General features: G+C 40.0%; 2 protein-coding genes across 16 annotated transcripts in view; one reads left to right on the top strand and one right to left on the bottom strand.

The window, feature by feature from the left end:
• The window catches only part of NSUN7 (NOP2/Sun RNA methyltransferase family member 7), a 27,243-nt gene extending 18,195 nt beyond the window's left edge, over window positions 1-9,048 (top strand). For 5 of the 6 annotated variants that reach the window (XM_081019961.1, XM_081019962.1, XM_081019958.1 and 2 more), the window contains exons 9-13: window positions 217-357; window positions 1,064-1,165; window positions 2,390-2,507; window positions 4,565-4,688; window positions 6,515-7,980. In XM_081019961.1, the coding sequence (XP_080876087.1) occupies window positions 217-357; window positions 1,064-1,165; window positions 2,390-2,507; window positions 4,565-4,688; window positions 6,515-7,156 (1,127 nt within the window). In that variant the 3' untranslated portion in view covers window positions 7,157-7,980. Of the gene's footprint in view, window positions 1-216; window positions 358-1,063; window positions 1,166-2,389; window positions 2,508-4,564; window positions 4,689-6,514; window positions 7,981-8,831 lie in introns of those variants that run through there. The other variant, XM_081019963.1, reaches the window with a different exon arrangement.
• The window catches only part of APBB2 (amyloid beta precursor protein binding family B member 2), a 167,327-nt gene continuing 162,465 nt past the window's right edge, over window positions 8,673-13,534 (bottom strand). For all 10 annotated transcript variants that reach the window (XM_081019951.1, XM_081019947.1, XM_081019946.1 and 7 more), the window contains one exon: window positions 8,673-13,534. In XM_081019951.1, the coding sequence (XP_080876077.1) occupies window positions 13,367-13,534 (168 nt within the window). In that variant the 3' untranslated portion in view covers window positions 8,673-13,366.

Genomic DNA, 13,534 nt, shown 5'->3' with positions numbered 1-13,534 from the left:
AAATTGACCCATTTGTTTTAGAACGCTCTGGTTCACCAGAAGCAGCTTAGTTATGCTGGCCACATGACCCGGAAGCTATACGCCGGCTCCCTCAGCCAATAAAGCGAGATGAGCGCCGCAACCCCAGAGTTGGTCACGACTGGACCTAATGGTCAGTGGTCCCTTTACCTTTACCTAACTTGCAGACTTATTTGGTTCTTCTCCCCTCCCCTTCAGATATTGTGCTACTACGTGAAGATTTTGCAAACATTGAACCAACTGATAAGCTGCAGAAAGTTAAAGTTATTTTACTACTGCCTCGGTGTTCAGGCCTGGGGGTTAGCAACCCAATAGAATTCATTCTAAAAGAACATGAAGGTAACTTTTTGAAATATTTCTCTTAGATTGCTGTAAAATGAAATGTTTGATCTGCATTCCTGCCTGTCTTGGCATTATTGGTGTTGATGGTTTTATGCTCATTTTAGAGAACCATCATTAGTGGAATCCTAAACAATTAGTGGAATCCTAAACAATTTCCATTATCTCTACCTGCAACTCAAGCACAATGTTTTGTGATGCATTGCTGCACTACTTGACACACTCTGTTTTTTGTTGGTTCATCTGGTTTTAAATCAGCCAACGAGAGTGATAAGAATTAGGGGTTGGCAGTCTGGTCAGTTGGTCTCAGTCTTTCTCTTACTTCCCATCTGTCCTCAGAAAAGTTGCCAATTTCTCCCCCTTTTGCCTGCATAATCCTAGACCAGAAGAAAAACTTTGTAATACATCTGGGTGGAAGTTGCTAAGATGTAATAAATGGTGCATAAAAATATGATCAAAGTGGCTTGAAACTGGCTTGTTGAAACCAATCATAGTTGTGTTAACCATCATTCCGAGTCTAGATGATGCAGCAAACTGGTTTAATAGAATTGAAGTAAACACTTCCAAAGTATTTGTTTTTGTCATGTGGAAAGGAGAGGGGAGAGTTCTTTTTTGAGGGCAGTGCACATTGCCATGGTTTAGTTTTTAATGAGGAAATGGCCAGTTACTGGGTTTTGTTTGAACTTACTCACTGTTTTCTCTTCAGATGCAGAATTACTGAGAGATCTCTCTCAGGGCTCTGTAGCAGAAGATAAACTCAATTCCCTTGCTCAACAGCAGCTGAAAGAATTGTCACATGCAATGCAGTGTAAGTTTGTCATTAACTGGTAAGAATTAGAGTAAAATATTGTGTATAGACAACCCCCGAGTATTCAGAGAAATAAAAGTGCTGAGAGGAAAACTATAGGAAGAGAAAATTGTTCCTGGAGCAAAAAATGTCACAAATAGTGATTGGCATCTGAAAACAATCTTGCAACAGGATCAGTCACCTCGTTGTTTTAAGGAATCTCAGTGGCCTTCTTTAGGGGCATTTGTTATCCTTTGGGATTTCTTTTCCCATGCAGTTGCGATGGAAGGACAGCTGATGATTGACTATTCCAGGAAAGGAGGAGTCTGCAATGTACTAAACAGGCCTAGCCTAGCAGTCTTTATTGGTTCTTTTAGCTGTTGTTGTTCTTTATGTTCCTTTTAGAACTAGAATCCCTGATCTTTCCAGTCCACTCTAGCAAAGCCTTATGAGCTAATCATCACTTGCTCCTGCCTTCTGGAAGGGATAATAAATGCCCTCCCTTGAAAATCATTAAATAGAAAAAAAATCTTTTCTCTGCTGAATAATATTTCTAAAATTGTGAGAAAGTCATTGTTCATTTTTATTTTAAAGTAAGGTTTTAAGATTTGGTTCCCAAGGCAGCTAACTTACAAATTATTTGGACTAAATGGTCTTTATGGGAAACAGGATCAGAGCAGATAAAAAGATGGAACTCATCAATAAAACAATTGCAAATTAAAACTTATTAAAAATGGAGTGGCAAAAGCATTTGATCAAAGTGTGGCCCATAAGTCTGTCTGAATGAAAAGGTACTTGCATGTCAGTGGAAATCCATCAGAGGGTGCTAGACAGACATTACTAGGAAGTGAGATAAATATTACTTGCTGATGTCTGTAAATCAAGTTGCTATTAAAGGCACAGCCATAAACTTATAATCCTAGCCAGAAATGGATGGTAGGGCATGTTAGAGGCACAATATGGTTGTAGGGAATGTGAAAAGGTTTTAGATTATATAGAAGAAAGGAGATCAGCATGTGGGTCCCTAGTTGGGGTGGGCTTTTAATGGAACATATGATTTACTCGTGACAAAAAATGAATTCCTGGTTGCTTTAGTTATAAGATGGTAATGTTCAATACATCTATGCAAATTGGATCAACTTTAAATGTTTTTAACATCAATTAGTGACATGTGTTTAATATTTAAAGTGTGTTTAAACAAAAATTATTAACAGTTGGATTTTCTCGTTACTTGAATTCTTACAGTTAGCAGAGTGCAAGCTATTGTCTACTGCACCTGTTCAGTTTACCCAGAAGAAAATGAAGTTGTGGTGAACAAAGCCCTGGCATCTGGAGCAGAAGGACCCAAGGCTCAGCCTTACAAGTAAAGAGCAGGCTTTTATTGGTTGTGAATTACATTCATCTGCTGATGCAGAGCTTACAGTGCCATATAGTCCCTATCCCAATCATTCTGTTTCAGAACTGTAGAGTACTCAGAGCTTGAGCATAAAATCCTGTCAAGCTGCAATACCTATTGTAGCTAATTCAATGAAATTAGTAGCTGGTGAATTTAAAAAAAACCCCAAACCTTCTACTCATGAAATTGATGTGTCTTTCTGTCAGGATGACCATCTGCATATGTCAGTTTTTGCATGTCTGCTTTAGTATGTAGATGTTACTAGAAAAAACAGAGTGCATGGCCCCCGTTGATACTATTGTGTAGCCCAGTCCATGCACTGTTACTTGGGTTCGAGAAGGGGAGGAGTATGGCGGAAACTTTTGTGTAGTTTGAGATGCTCAGAAGTTTGAGTTTATTTCAAGCTATAGTTTATTGTGATGTGTGAACCAAGCCCTTGATTGTACGGTTGTGGCATACAGAGAAAAGGATTTTATCACTTTTATATTGGGTTGGTCCCCAAAATTGCTATTGCACCATCTGGTCATTAACGCTTCTCTTGCACCAGAAACAACAGATTTGCTGTTTTTCAGGAAAATCCCAAGTACTTTTTTTGAGGGCAGTTTACACATTGTGACAACTTAAAAAAAATGGGCAAAATGACTGATGCCCAGAATGGATTTCTGCCTAGGCTGCTGATTTACATAATGTGATTTGGTGACCCTCCCGGAGCTGCAAAGGGGTTAAGTTTAACCTCTGGTTTGCTAGTAAAACTGAATTACTGCGACATGGAGCCATGTCTAAGAAGTGTGTCACTGATCTGAAAAGTTTGGAAAGCTCTGCCCTAAACCTAAGTACGTCAAGTGAAAAACTCTTCTGGACATCAATCATAATAGAAATATGCAAAATAACTAAGCAAGTATTAGAAGTCACCCCAGAACTGGCCCTACTAAACATCTTCCAAGATAATAATGCCCACTCACAACATAAAGAGCTCATAACCCACCTACTCTCAGCAGCCAGAAGCATCATAGCCAGACACTGGAGAGACCTGTCAGGAGTAAGCATGAACCAATAGTATAGGAAACAGCCTTATTAGAAAAACTAACCAACAAACTGAAAATGACATGGGGACAAATAGAAGAAGACACCTTCACCCCAATACACAGCCCGACAAGACAACAACAAGAACCCACTGACAGCATACAAATCAATCTGGCTAACCTGATCCAAACACACACCTACCCTGCTCAGACATAAAAACAAATCTCACTACAGCCAACCAAAGTCAACCAACCACACCCTAGGCCACCCCCAACCTTTCTCACCACCAAGGAAATACAACAAGCGAATAGGAAGAGAACCCACACAAGTGACACTGACACAAAACCCCACACCTACACTAAGTACAACGGTACCTCGGTTTTCGAACATCTCCGTTGACAAACATTTCGGTTTTTGAACGCCGTAAACCTGGAAGTAAATGCTTCGGTTTTTGAATATGCCTTGGAAGTTGAATATGCCACGCGGCTTCTGCTGAGTGCAAAATCATGAGGCCTAACTGTCAGCTTTTGAGTTTTCGGTTTTTGAACATTTCAGAACTCAAATGGTCTTCTGGAATGGATTACGTTTGAAAACCGAGGTACCATGTAGAAGAATAGAAGCATTGTCACCCATCTCCCTCGCCCCCCTTCCCCCCCTTTTCTTGCTAACCTAACACTGTATGCAACACTAATGTCTCACAACAAATGAAACTGATCTGTAGAAAACGCAACTTGAAAAAAAGAGACAATGCACGTATTTTTGTAAACTAAGAAGTCTTTAATAAATTTTTTTTTAAAAAAAAACCCCACCACAACTGGGAACAGTTGCTGGCCATTTAAATGAAAACAGTGTGTTTAATATACTTAGGAAAAACCTTTCATAACAGCTCTTAGCTTTTGTTTTTTTAAGAAAACTACAGGGAGGCCACAATTGACTAAAATTGCATTTTACTTAAGGGCACATGGTGGTGATTCAATACTTTGTGTTAATATCCACTGTAGGCTTTGTCCGCCTGTTCTTCCATTGTGTTGCAAATCAGAAATAAGCTTGTCTGCAGCAAACTTTTTCCGACTGGAGCCATCAGATATTTCTAATAGCTGTTTTATAGCTGTTCTATCCCGAGAGGTAAGTACTAGTAAAAGAAAAAGAAAAAGTGATATAACCAATAAAATGAAGTGTTTTGATATTTTGAATTTTTTTTGCTAGTGAATTCTTGGATATAGATGAAAGGTAGTGTAGATTTAACAGTTAACATGCTTAACAGCCAACCATTGTGCAAGTAATTTGTCCACGAAGAAGGCATTGTGCACAATTCCCAGTCAATATACATAATCTCCCTCAACTGCATTTTGTAAATTTCTTGGCCGTTATGTTGTCTCTCCAAGAAATGTGCTCTCGTTTCCTTTGCCCGGTTCAGTAGTATGCAATCTGTGTCCACCCCCCACCTGCCCCAACATACCACCCCACTGATCTGCTGAAAAAGTCAGGGTCCCAGATAAAGATTAACCTTTTTTCCTGTATTGCAGCCTTCTTTTCACCCTTCCTTTCCTCTTCCTACCACCCCACAGAGCATAGGGGCAGCCGCAGAATGTCAATGGCTGCCCCGAGGCCGCTTTCCAGAAGCAGGCCTCACGCTGTGCCAGCAGAACTTCCTCTGCAGCCTCCAGGACCATTGGGAGTGCCTGCTTATTCACGTTATTTAGTCTAAAAACTATCTTGTTGTGTCCTGAGAACTAAAAGTATTCTTAAACTGAACGCAGGTAATGGTGAGTTGTCCAAGATCACCAAACAATTCCATGGTGGAGGTGAGATCGAAAGATCTCCATCTGTTTCAAAGCTATTTTACTTTAATTGTATGTTTGCCATCTGGTAATATGATGCTTAAGGGGAGCGGGTGGCGTTGTGGTGTAAACACACAACGAGCCTCTTGGGCTTGCCGATCAGAAGGTCAGTGGTTCGAATCCGTGCAATGGGGTGATCTCCTGTTGCTCTGTCCCAGCTCCTGCCAACCTAGCAGTTCGACATCACACCAGTGCGAGTAGATAAATAGTTACCGCTGTGGCAGGAAGGTAAATGGTGTTTCCATGCACTCTGGCTTCCATCATAGTGTTCCGTTGCGCCAGAAACGGTTTAGTCATGCTAGCCACATGACCCAGAGAGCTGTCTGTGGACAAACATCGTCTCCCTTGGGCTGAAAGTGAAATGAGCGCCGTAACCCCAGTCCCCTTTGACTGGACTTAACCGTCCAGGGGTCCTTCACCTTTTACCTAATATGATGCTAGGGAGGTTATTATTTCTTACTGTTACTACAGTACAGTGGTACCTCTAGTTACGAACTTAATTCGTTCCGGAGGTCTGATCTTAACCTGAAACTGTTCTGAACTAGAGGCGTGCTTTCGCTAATGGGGCCTCTTGCTGCTGCTGCTGCGCTGCCGGCACACGATTTCCATTCTCATCCTGGGGCAAAGTTTTCAACTCGAGGTAACTCTTCCAGGTTAGCGGCATTTGAAACCTGAGGCATTTGTAACTCAAGGTATCACTGTATAGTTAAGCTGGAAAGCAGGGAGGGTAGAATTGCCCAGGTAGGGAGCCCCTGCTCTGGTTCTCCAGGGGATGTTGACCTCCAACTCCCGTTAACTCCAACCAGCATAGCCAGTAGTTGGGAATGTTGAGAACTGTAGTTCCAGCAATAACTGAAGAGAGTCAAAGGTTAGCTACTCCTGCTCTATAAGATAATAAGGACAATGAAGTCTGCAGAATGGCGGTAACAATAGATACTTAGAACAGCAGCTACTTCCTCTGAAATGCACAACAAATGTTAACGTGAATTACTTTCTCAGAACTAAGGGTGTCATTTTCCTATATTTCTATGTACCGTGGATGACACCGGCTGCCCTTCTTCAGAGCTGTGATTTGGTTTTGCTGATAATGTGTCCCTTTTAACTTTACAGAGGGATCCATCAGAGACGGTGTCTGTGAAAGATGTGTTAGCTCGTGCTGCGGCAAAAGGGTTATTGGAAGGGATTGACTTAGCAAAGCCAGCTAAGAGAGAAGAGAAAAAGAAAAAGAAGCAGAAAGTAACCCAGCCAAAGACACCTACTAAAGAGGCAGTGATAAAGTCCAAAATTCAGGAGTTCCTGGATCGAGAAATGAAACCGGGCATGATTGAGTCGGATACTTCCGTCTCTAATTTAGCTTCCAGTGCCTCTCAAAAATCTGTGAACCAGACAAATAGTTCTGTTCCCCTGAAGAAAACAGTCCAACCCCCCTCGAACTCGTCTCTGCCGATGATGTCCAAGAATTCTCTTACTGCAGCTTCCATGCAAAAGATGTTTGAAAAGCATCGAAACATCAGAAAACCAAAGCTTGACGATAGTGTGATGGTCTTGAAACCTGTTGAAATCGTCCTGCCTCCGGTAATGGTGCCATACTTCAACCCACAAGGAAACCGATCCCATATTTCGACTAACCATTATTATTATAATTGGGGTGGAACTCATGGCACGCTTAGCCCTTCTACATCCAAAAAGCTGATCAAGACAAAAGAGCCCTCACTTTCTTCTACAGTCAAGCATTCTCGTCCGTGGCTTTGAAGATTGCCTTTTGTAACTCAGTTTTTAACCGTAATTCTTTCAAAATTTGAAACTTGCATTCCTCTAATGGTAAAAAACGAAAACCCTTGGGCATTCAGTATTCATCTGCATAGGGACCAAACTGCTCTAGGCAGCAGTTAAGATGCTCACATGCCTTTTCCAAAGCTATTATTATGGTAGCAGAGGGGCTGTTCTGCAGAAAGGCTTTTATCTCAATGAACTTTGAATGTCAAAATGCTTAAATTAATATACAGTATCAGATTATGCAGACGGGGGTAAACCATGGGCAATAGATGATCAGCTTAGAATACAGCAGACAGATTCTGTCTAAGTAAAAACTTACAGGTACTGAATTTTAGGGCTAGCCGTTACAATTGTAAAGAAGAACAGAGGTTCTAAAAAGTAGAAGTGGATTTCAGTTCTTATTTTCTAGATATTTCAGTGTAAAGCCTTGGGAATTTTGAATACCTTACCTTGTATCTTTTTCTAAAATTGGTTCCAGTCTGCAGAGTGATCTTTCAAGACTTCAGCCTGTTTAATAATCTGCTCAAATCTTCTCTTCCAAAAGGACTGGTTTTTTTATTTAAAAAAAGCAAATTGTGACCATTTTGGCTTTAAGAATAGGACATCACAACCTCAAAGAAAAAGGACAAGAACATTTCCGGGCTTTCTTTGTGAGGGAGCATAATTACTGGATGGTTTCATGTTGCTGCGGCTAGACACTGAACTCCACTAGGACGTCAATATAAATATTTGGCTCATTAGGCAGCATAGTTAAATGGAAACAAACCTATTAAACAATTGCTGATTAATGCCTTTCATAACTTTAGTCTGTTATTTTCTGTGTCCCTGCGCCCTAGCCACTTAGTATCTTTTGTAACTAAGGATTTTATGGGCTCAGTTGTAACACATATGCATTAGTCCTAGATCATTACAGGAAAGACAAACGTTCTGTGCTTCCTTATAGGTTGACTATATTATTTCTGTAATGTTTGAAGGGCATTCATATATCATCTGTAAAATATACCCATGAGGCATAGTTAACTGAGATGCCTAGGTATCTTTTCAGATGTTGGAAGAAAATTTCTGTTCCGTATGAAACAGTCTTCATTATATATAACATATCAGGAGCAATTAAGCATTTGGTGGTGGGTAAATTGAAGAGGATGCATAACGTGGCAAACCAGAAGTGTTTTGGCTGGCATCTACAGTTGAGAGTACTATTGCGTTAGGTAATAATAATAATAATAATAATAATAATAATATTAATATTTATACTCCATCTGGCTGGGTTTTCCCATACTTTTGTATTAAATATTCAAAAACCATCTTTTTCCTTTAGTAAACCTACTCTCATTAAAATCTGCCCTATTTTAGATTTTAATCTGCAGATTACATAGCTGAAAAGGAATAATAACCATTTCTTTTTACCAAGCTAAGACGAGTGTTTTTAGAATGGTGGCTTTTCTTGTGGAATCACGATTCTCCCAGCGACATAAACACAAGAGGCCAGCAGTTAATGCAGCTAAATTTATTCTTGCAACAGATTACATTTAAATGTGTAAAAAGTGGACAATGGTGGAAAAAACTTTTCTGTTTTAAAATCAACTACTTCACGTAATAGCGAGAGCTCTTACTGATAAACTGTGTGTATTTTCTCCTTTCTCTTTTGCAGATAGTGAAATAAATCAAACCTACTTCTGCTATTCACACTTCTCTCCCTCAAAATAACTATGCCTGCCAGAGAGAGGAGCTAATGATGGTAATGATAGAGCTCTAGAGAGGCTCAGCTTTTGTGAGCTAATGCGATAAAAATAGCAGTTTCCCTCCATATGTGATCTGTTTAATTGACTGCAGAGTTCTTTAACAAATAAACAAGTTCTTAAAGCTTTGTAGACGGTGCCATCTTTGTATTCAGCTTTCTGTAGATTTTCTTCTACTCAGCTATTAAAGGCTTTGCACACAAAGTTTATCATTAAGACCTCTTTGTTACAGAAGTAGGATTGATGGCGTTTCATGCAAATTTCTTTCCGTTTTTAGGCATTTCTTCATCTCTATGAAAAAACATGTTTTTAAAGAAATAGTACTTGTTTTGTATAAACGAAGCAACAAGCAGCATCAAAGAACTGCTGTGGGTTGGGGCAGAAAAAAAGGCATTAATTAAGCTATCACAAATGACTGGTTAACAATCTCCCTTCCTTCAACGGAGTACGCAAATGAGGTGGTCTGTGAGAGCAGCATCTAACTTGCTTTTTGTGTTTTTAAAAAATAATAGAAGTTAGCTTTACATGTTATTTTTGCCATTTTACTTCTACATATTCAGTTAATTAAAAAGGTGACTACAAATAATTACAAAAATCCTCTGTCTTTAGGCAACCTATAGTACACTGAGATTACTTAGCACTGGATTATCGTGTGCGATCACATCCAGTAATAAAGATATGTCAACATAATCGAAGAATATTTCAGTAAAAATAGAATAAATAAAATAAAAATATTTAAGCTGTATTTAACAAGTTAATCAAAAAAAGACATGAAACGTCCAAGGCATAGTGAACATGGCTGCCTTGTGCAATTATAAAGAATGCATAGATAACAGAAGTGTCACTACAACATTGAGTAAGTCATTGGCATTTGTTCGCATTCAACCCATACATGTATTTTGGCCATCATTGAGAAATGTTTTATGTTGGTTTTTTTTGTCTGGTAAGAACTGCCTTGCTGCTTTCTGTTTCCAGCAGTGGCCAGCCTGATGCCCTTTGGGAGCTCACAAGTGTGGCCTTTCCTATTGTTTAGTCCTCAGCATCTGGGATTCAGAGACACTACCTCTACAATGGAGATTCCATAAAGAAGGTTCAGATAAAATAAGCTTATAACAAGTTTGATTTTCAAGGAGTGGGATGCAACTCTCAGCTGGTGGGACTTAAAATGCTGAAAAGAATAAAAAGGTTTTAAAGCTTTTGAAACTTTGCAACTAAACCAAAAGCTAGTTGAAAAAGAAATGCTTGGTCTACTCAATGTTTTCAGCAAGCATGTCTTGCATTTTCTTCTGAATGTGAAAAGGTCATGCTCTAGAAAAACTCTATGCCAATTAAGACACAAATGAGTTAAGGTTTCCTGCTTGGGTTTAAGTACTCAATGAGAATGGAGCATAGCCATATAACAGAAACTATTGGTTTGCAATTTTATGATTTTTTAATTTTTATTTGAGGAGAGCTGCTAGTAGTCAGCATGTACTTTCTAAAAATGGAGAGAGTGAGCAAGATTATTTTCTTCAGGAGGGAAGTGAGAATGGTAATACCTTAGCAAAGGCAGACCCAAGCATTTGTCTACTTTAGGAGTACAATGGATGTGACTTTTAGAGCAATAAAGCCAGGAGGCTACACTCCTTAGGGTTACTTCTCTTGGAAGGTAACGGACCTTACTACCTCTGTAAAGTTAACTGGAAAATAATAAGGGTTTAGTCACTTTTTTTAAAAAAAAATCTCTTTATGCATAGGCTCATTTCTGGTCTTGTTAACCTGCAAACTATACATCATAAAAATGGGGAGGGGGGGGGAGTTGCTAAGTTTTCCATTTTGTAGCTCTTGGGACATTGTGGGCTAATTCACACATGCCTGAATTGATGATTCAGCAATTGATGACCTGCAGTTGGATGTGTGACCCTAGCTCCACTGAGAAGCGGTGTGTTTGAGGTGACATGGAAGGGGTTGTGATCTGGTGTCTCAGTCACACATGCAAGCCACTGCTCGAGGTGGTACTGATCAGGTGATAAACATGCGCATGAAAGCAAGCCCAATACTGCCTTTAGAGAGGTAAAAGCGAGTGAGCACAATGCTTGGTTTGGCAGCAGCTGTTCCTCAGCGAAGGAGGGAAAAGGAAGAGAAACCTTTTAGGATATGCGAGCCAAATGGAAGCAGCTGTGGATGCTGAGATGTGGTGGTTTTTTTGAGCAGTGGACATCATCCCCCCCCCCAACTCTCTACTGTTCCTAGTTGCTCCTCTTCCTATCATTCGCCTATTTCTGTCTGCTTCAGAAGCACAAGAAACTCTTGCACACACAGACATTTTTGTGTACTGAAACGGCACACGCAGCACCGACAGAATAATGTCTGTTTTGCAGTGCGCACTCATGGTGTCAAGGTACAATTGGGTACAAATTCCGTCAAAACACACTTGCATGATTGTGCGCATTGCTTTTCCTAAATGGAAGCAATATTTGTGCAAGAAATAACTGGAAGGAGCATTTTTTTATCTTGACACTTTTCAGGACTGACACTACTGATTGACAGTAGTGTAGTATTCTGCCTAATTCCTTATGCTACACATTGTTGGGCTACTACAGACTGATTCACACATGACTCCACATTGCACTTGTGAACAAACAGGAGGTTTTGTGGCTTACTCCTGTATGCATTGATATAATCTCCCCTTTAGTAGTTTTTGATATAATCTCCTCTTTAATAGTTTTTGGAGGAGAGTGCACAAACACAAGCTTGCCTTCCCTTACCCTCTTCAATTGTACATTCGACACTCTGGGGCCTGACCTCTGCCACGGCCCCAAGGCATGAATGGGTTCTAAGGCTTTTCCTTTGCCAGCTGCGCAAGTGAAAATGTGCTACACATTACACATGGAAAATATTAAAAACCACCCAAAACACAGCATAAGGTGCAGTTAGAAGGAACTAGCATGTCGAGTTGGTCGTGGGATTTGCAACAAGTTTCACTTGGCACTGCAAAGGTCAAATGTGGTGGTCGGTGGGTGTTACAAAATCTATTGGGAGATCACATGATTTCTTAATTTAAAATCCAAGTAAACTATAGCTCCTTGGAAGGCTGCAAATTAAAATGGATCTTGCACAGCAAAAATGTCATTTAGGTGCGCTCAGCACCCAACCTCTGTGGGAATAAATGAAATGGAGGACATAGTTCTAGTGATAGAACTCAAGTAAGGAAAAACCCATGCACATTCACAGTCACCTAATGCAAACCCTGTCATAGGAAAAGTAACAAAGGATACCTTAATCTTCCTTCCCCTTTTCAGTTAAAGAGGTTTTACTCATGCTGTATTGCTGAAATTCCATTTCTGATGCAATGATCCTTGTAGACGACTGGTCAAGGATTAAGGTACATTTTGGCTTTACTATTTTTAACCTCATGCATCTATCAGGTCCTTTTACCTTTGCTTCCTGCCTGTATCAGGGTAGAAACATTTAAAAGCATAGACCAGCATCTATAGAAAATGCTAAGAAGCGCTTGAGCCTTAGTGTCACCAGTGCTGCGATTTATGTTTTGAAACAAAAATCCCAGCATATCCTCCTGGACTGCTCTCTGAACTCCTAAATGACAAGCTCGATTTCAGAACTGAAGGGCATTTCAAAGGTGATGATCTGCTACAGGGGCAGTGCTTCTTTACGAGAAAAAAGCATGCAAACCAAATGTAGTTAATGCCATGCGACAATAGAGCACATCTATTTTCTTGTGCATACGTATGCCTGGGAAAGGGTCATTCCCAGCACCGGCATGTCACTGAAACCGATACACATGTGATTGTCACAATTATAATATTGTTTGCACGCTCCTTCCAATCAAACTGCAATCTGCATAGGAAACTGTCGTGTTGAAGCAAACCCAACTGGCCGACAGAAGATGAAAAATGGTTACTAGGGTGCACAAGATGGAAGATTGGTTAATGAATGCAGTTTCTTTTAAAAAAAAAAAGCAGCTCAATATTCATATTACAATAATACAATGGTAACTAATACTTGGTATGTACTTCAGTGTTAAAAATGAGGACAAAGTGCTGCAGGATACAAGGACTGCTTGTGACAAATCCCAACCAGGATGGGGATGAATATCAATTTGGGCATGGTTCTCTCCGAAGAGCAATGTGCCATAATCCTTTCTGGTGTATGTGTGAATTTAAGTAACGTTCATAATATTTACACAGTTGGAAAACAGACCTTCCACTTCATGGTGCGAAACCTCACAGCAAAAAAATTACTCATGCTTCTTTTCATATCACATGATGGTGGCAAGAACGAGAGAACATGCTTTTGTCTAATATTATTTGATAAGGGTAAATTCTTTGAAGACAAAGCATCACCAATTTAAACTGGAAGGCCAAAAATCAGTTCATCTTCTTTAACGTGGCTACTGTATCTTCTGCTAGATGTTTTCTGAGAAACCATTTCTTTTCCTGCAGGGCTGCTATGGCGTGTCCGTAACGGGACGTTTCTGTTTCAAAGTGTCAATGAGGGACAACATCCCCCGTTTTACATTAGTCGTGACTCTTCTGGTCATCGAGTCTGCAGGAGGAGGCGGCGGCCGGACTTTTTGTGAAGGAGGTCTGGCTACCAAGCACTTCTGGTATCGTAG

The sequence above is a fragment of the Podarcis pityusensis genome (genome assembly GCF_964106645.2).
Source record: "Podarcis pityusensis genome assembly, chromosome: 9".
NCBI lineage: Eukaryota > Metazoa > Chordata > Lepidosauria > Squamata > Lacertidae > Podarcis > Podarcis pityusensis.
Note: the sequence above shows the minus strand (reverse complement) of the source record. Positions and strands in the feature narration are given on the sequence as shown.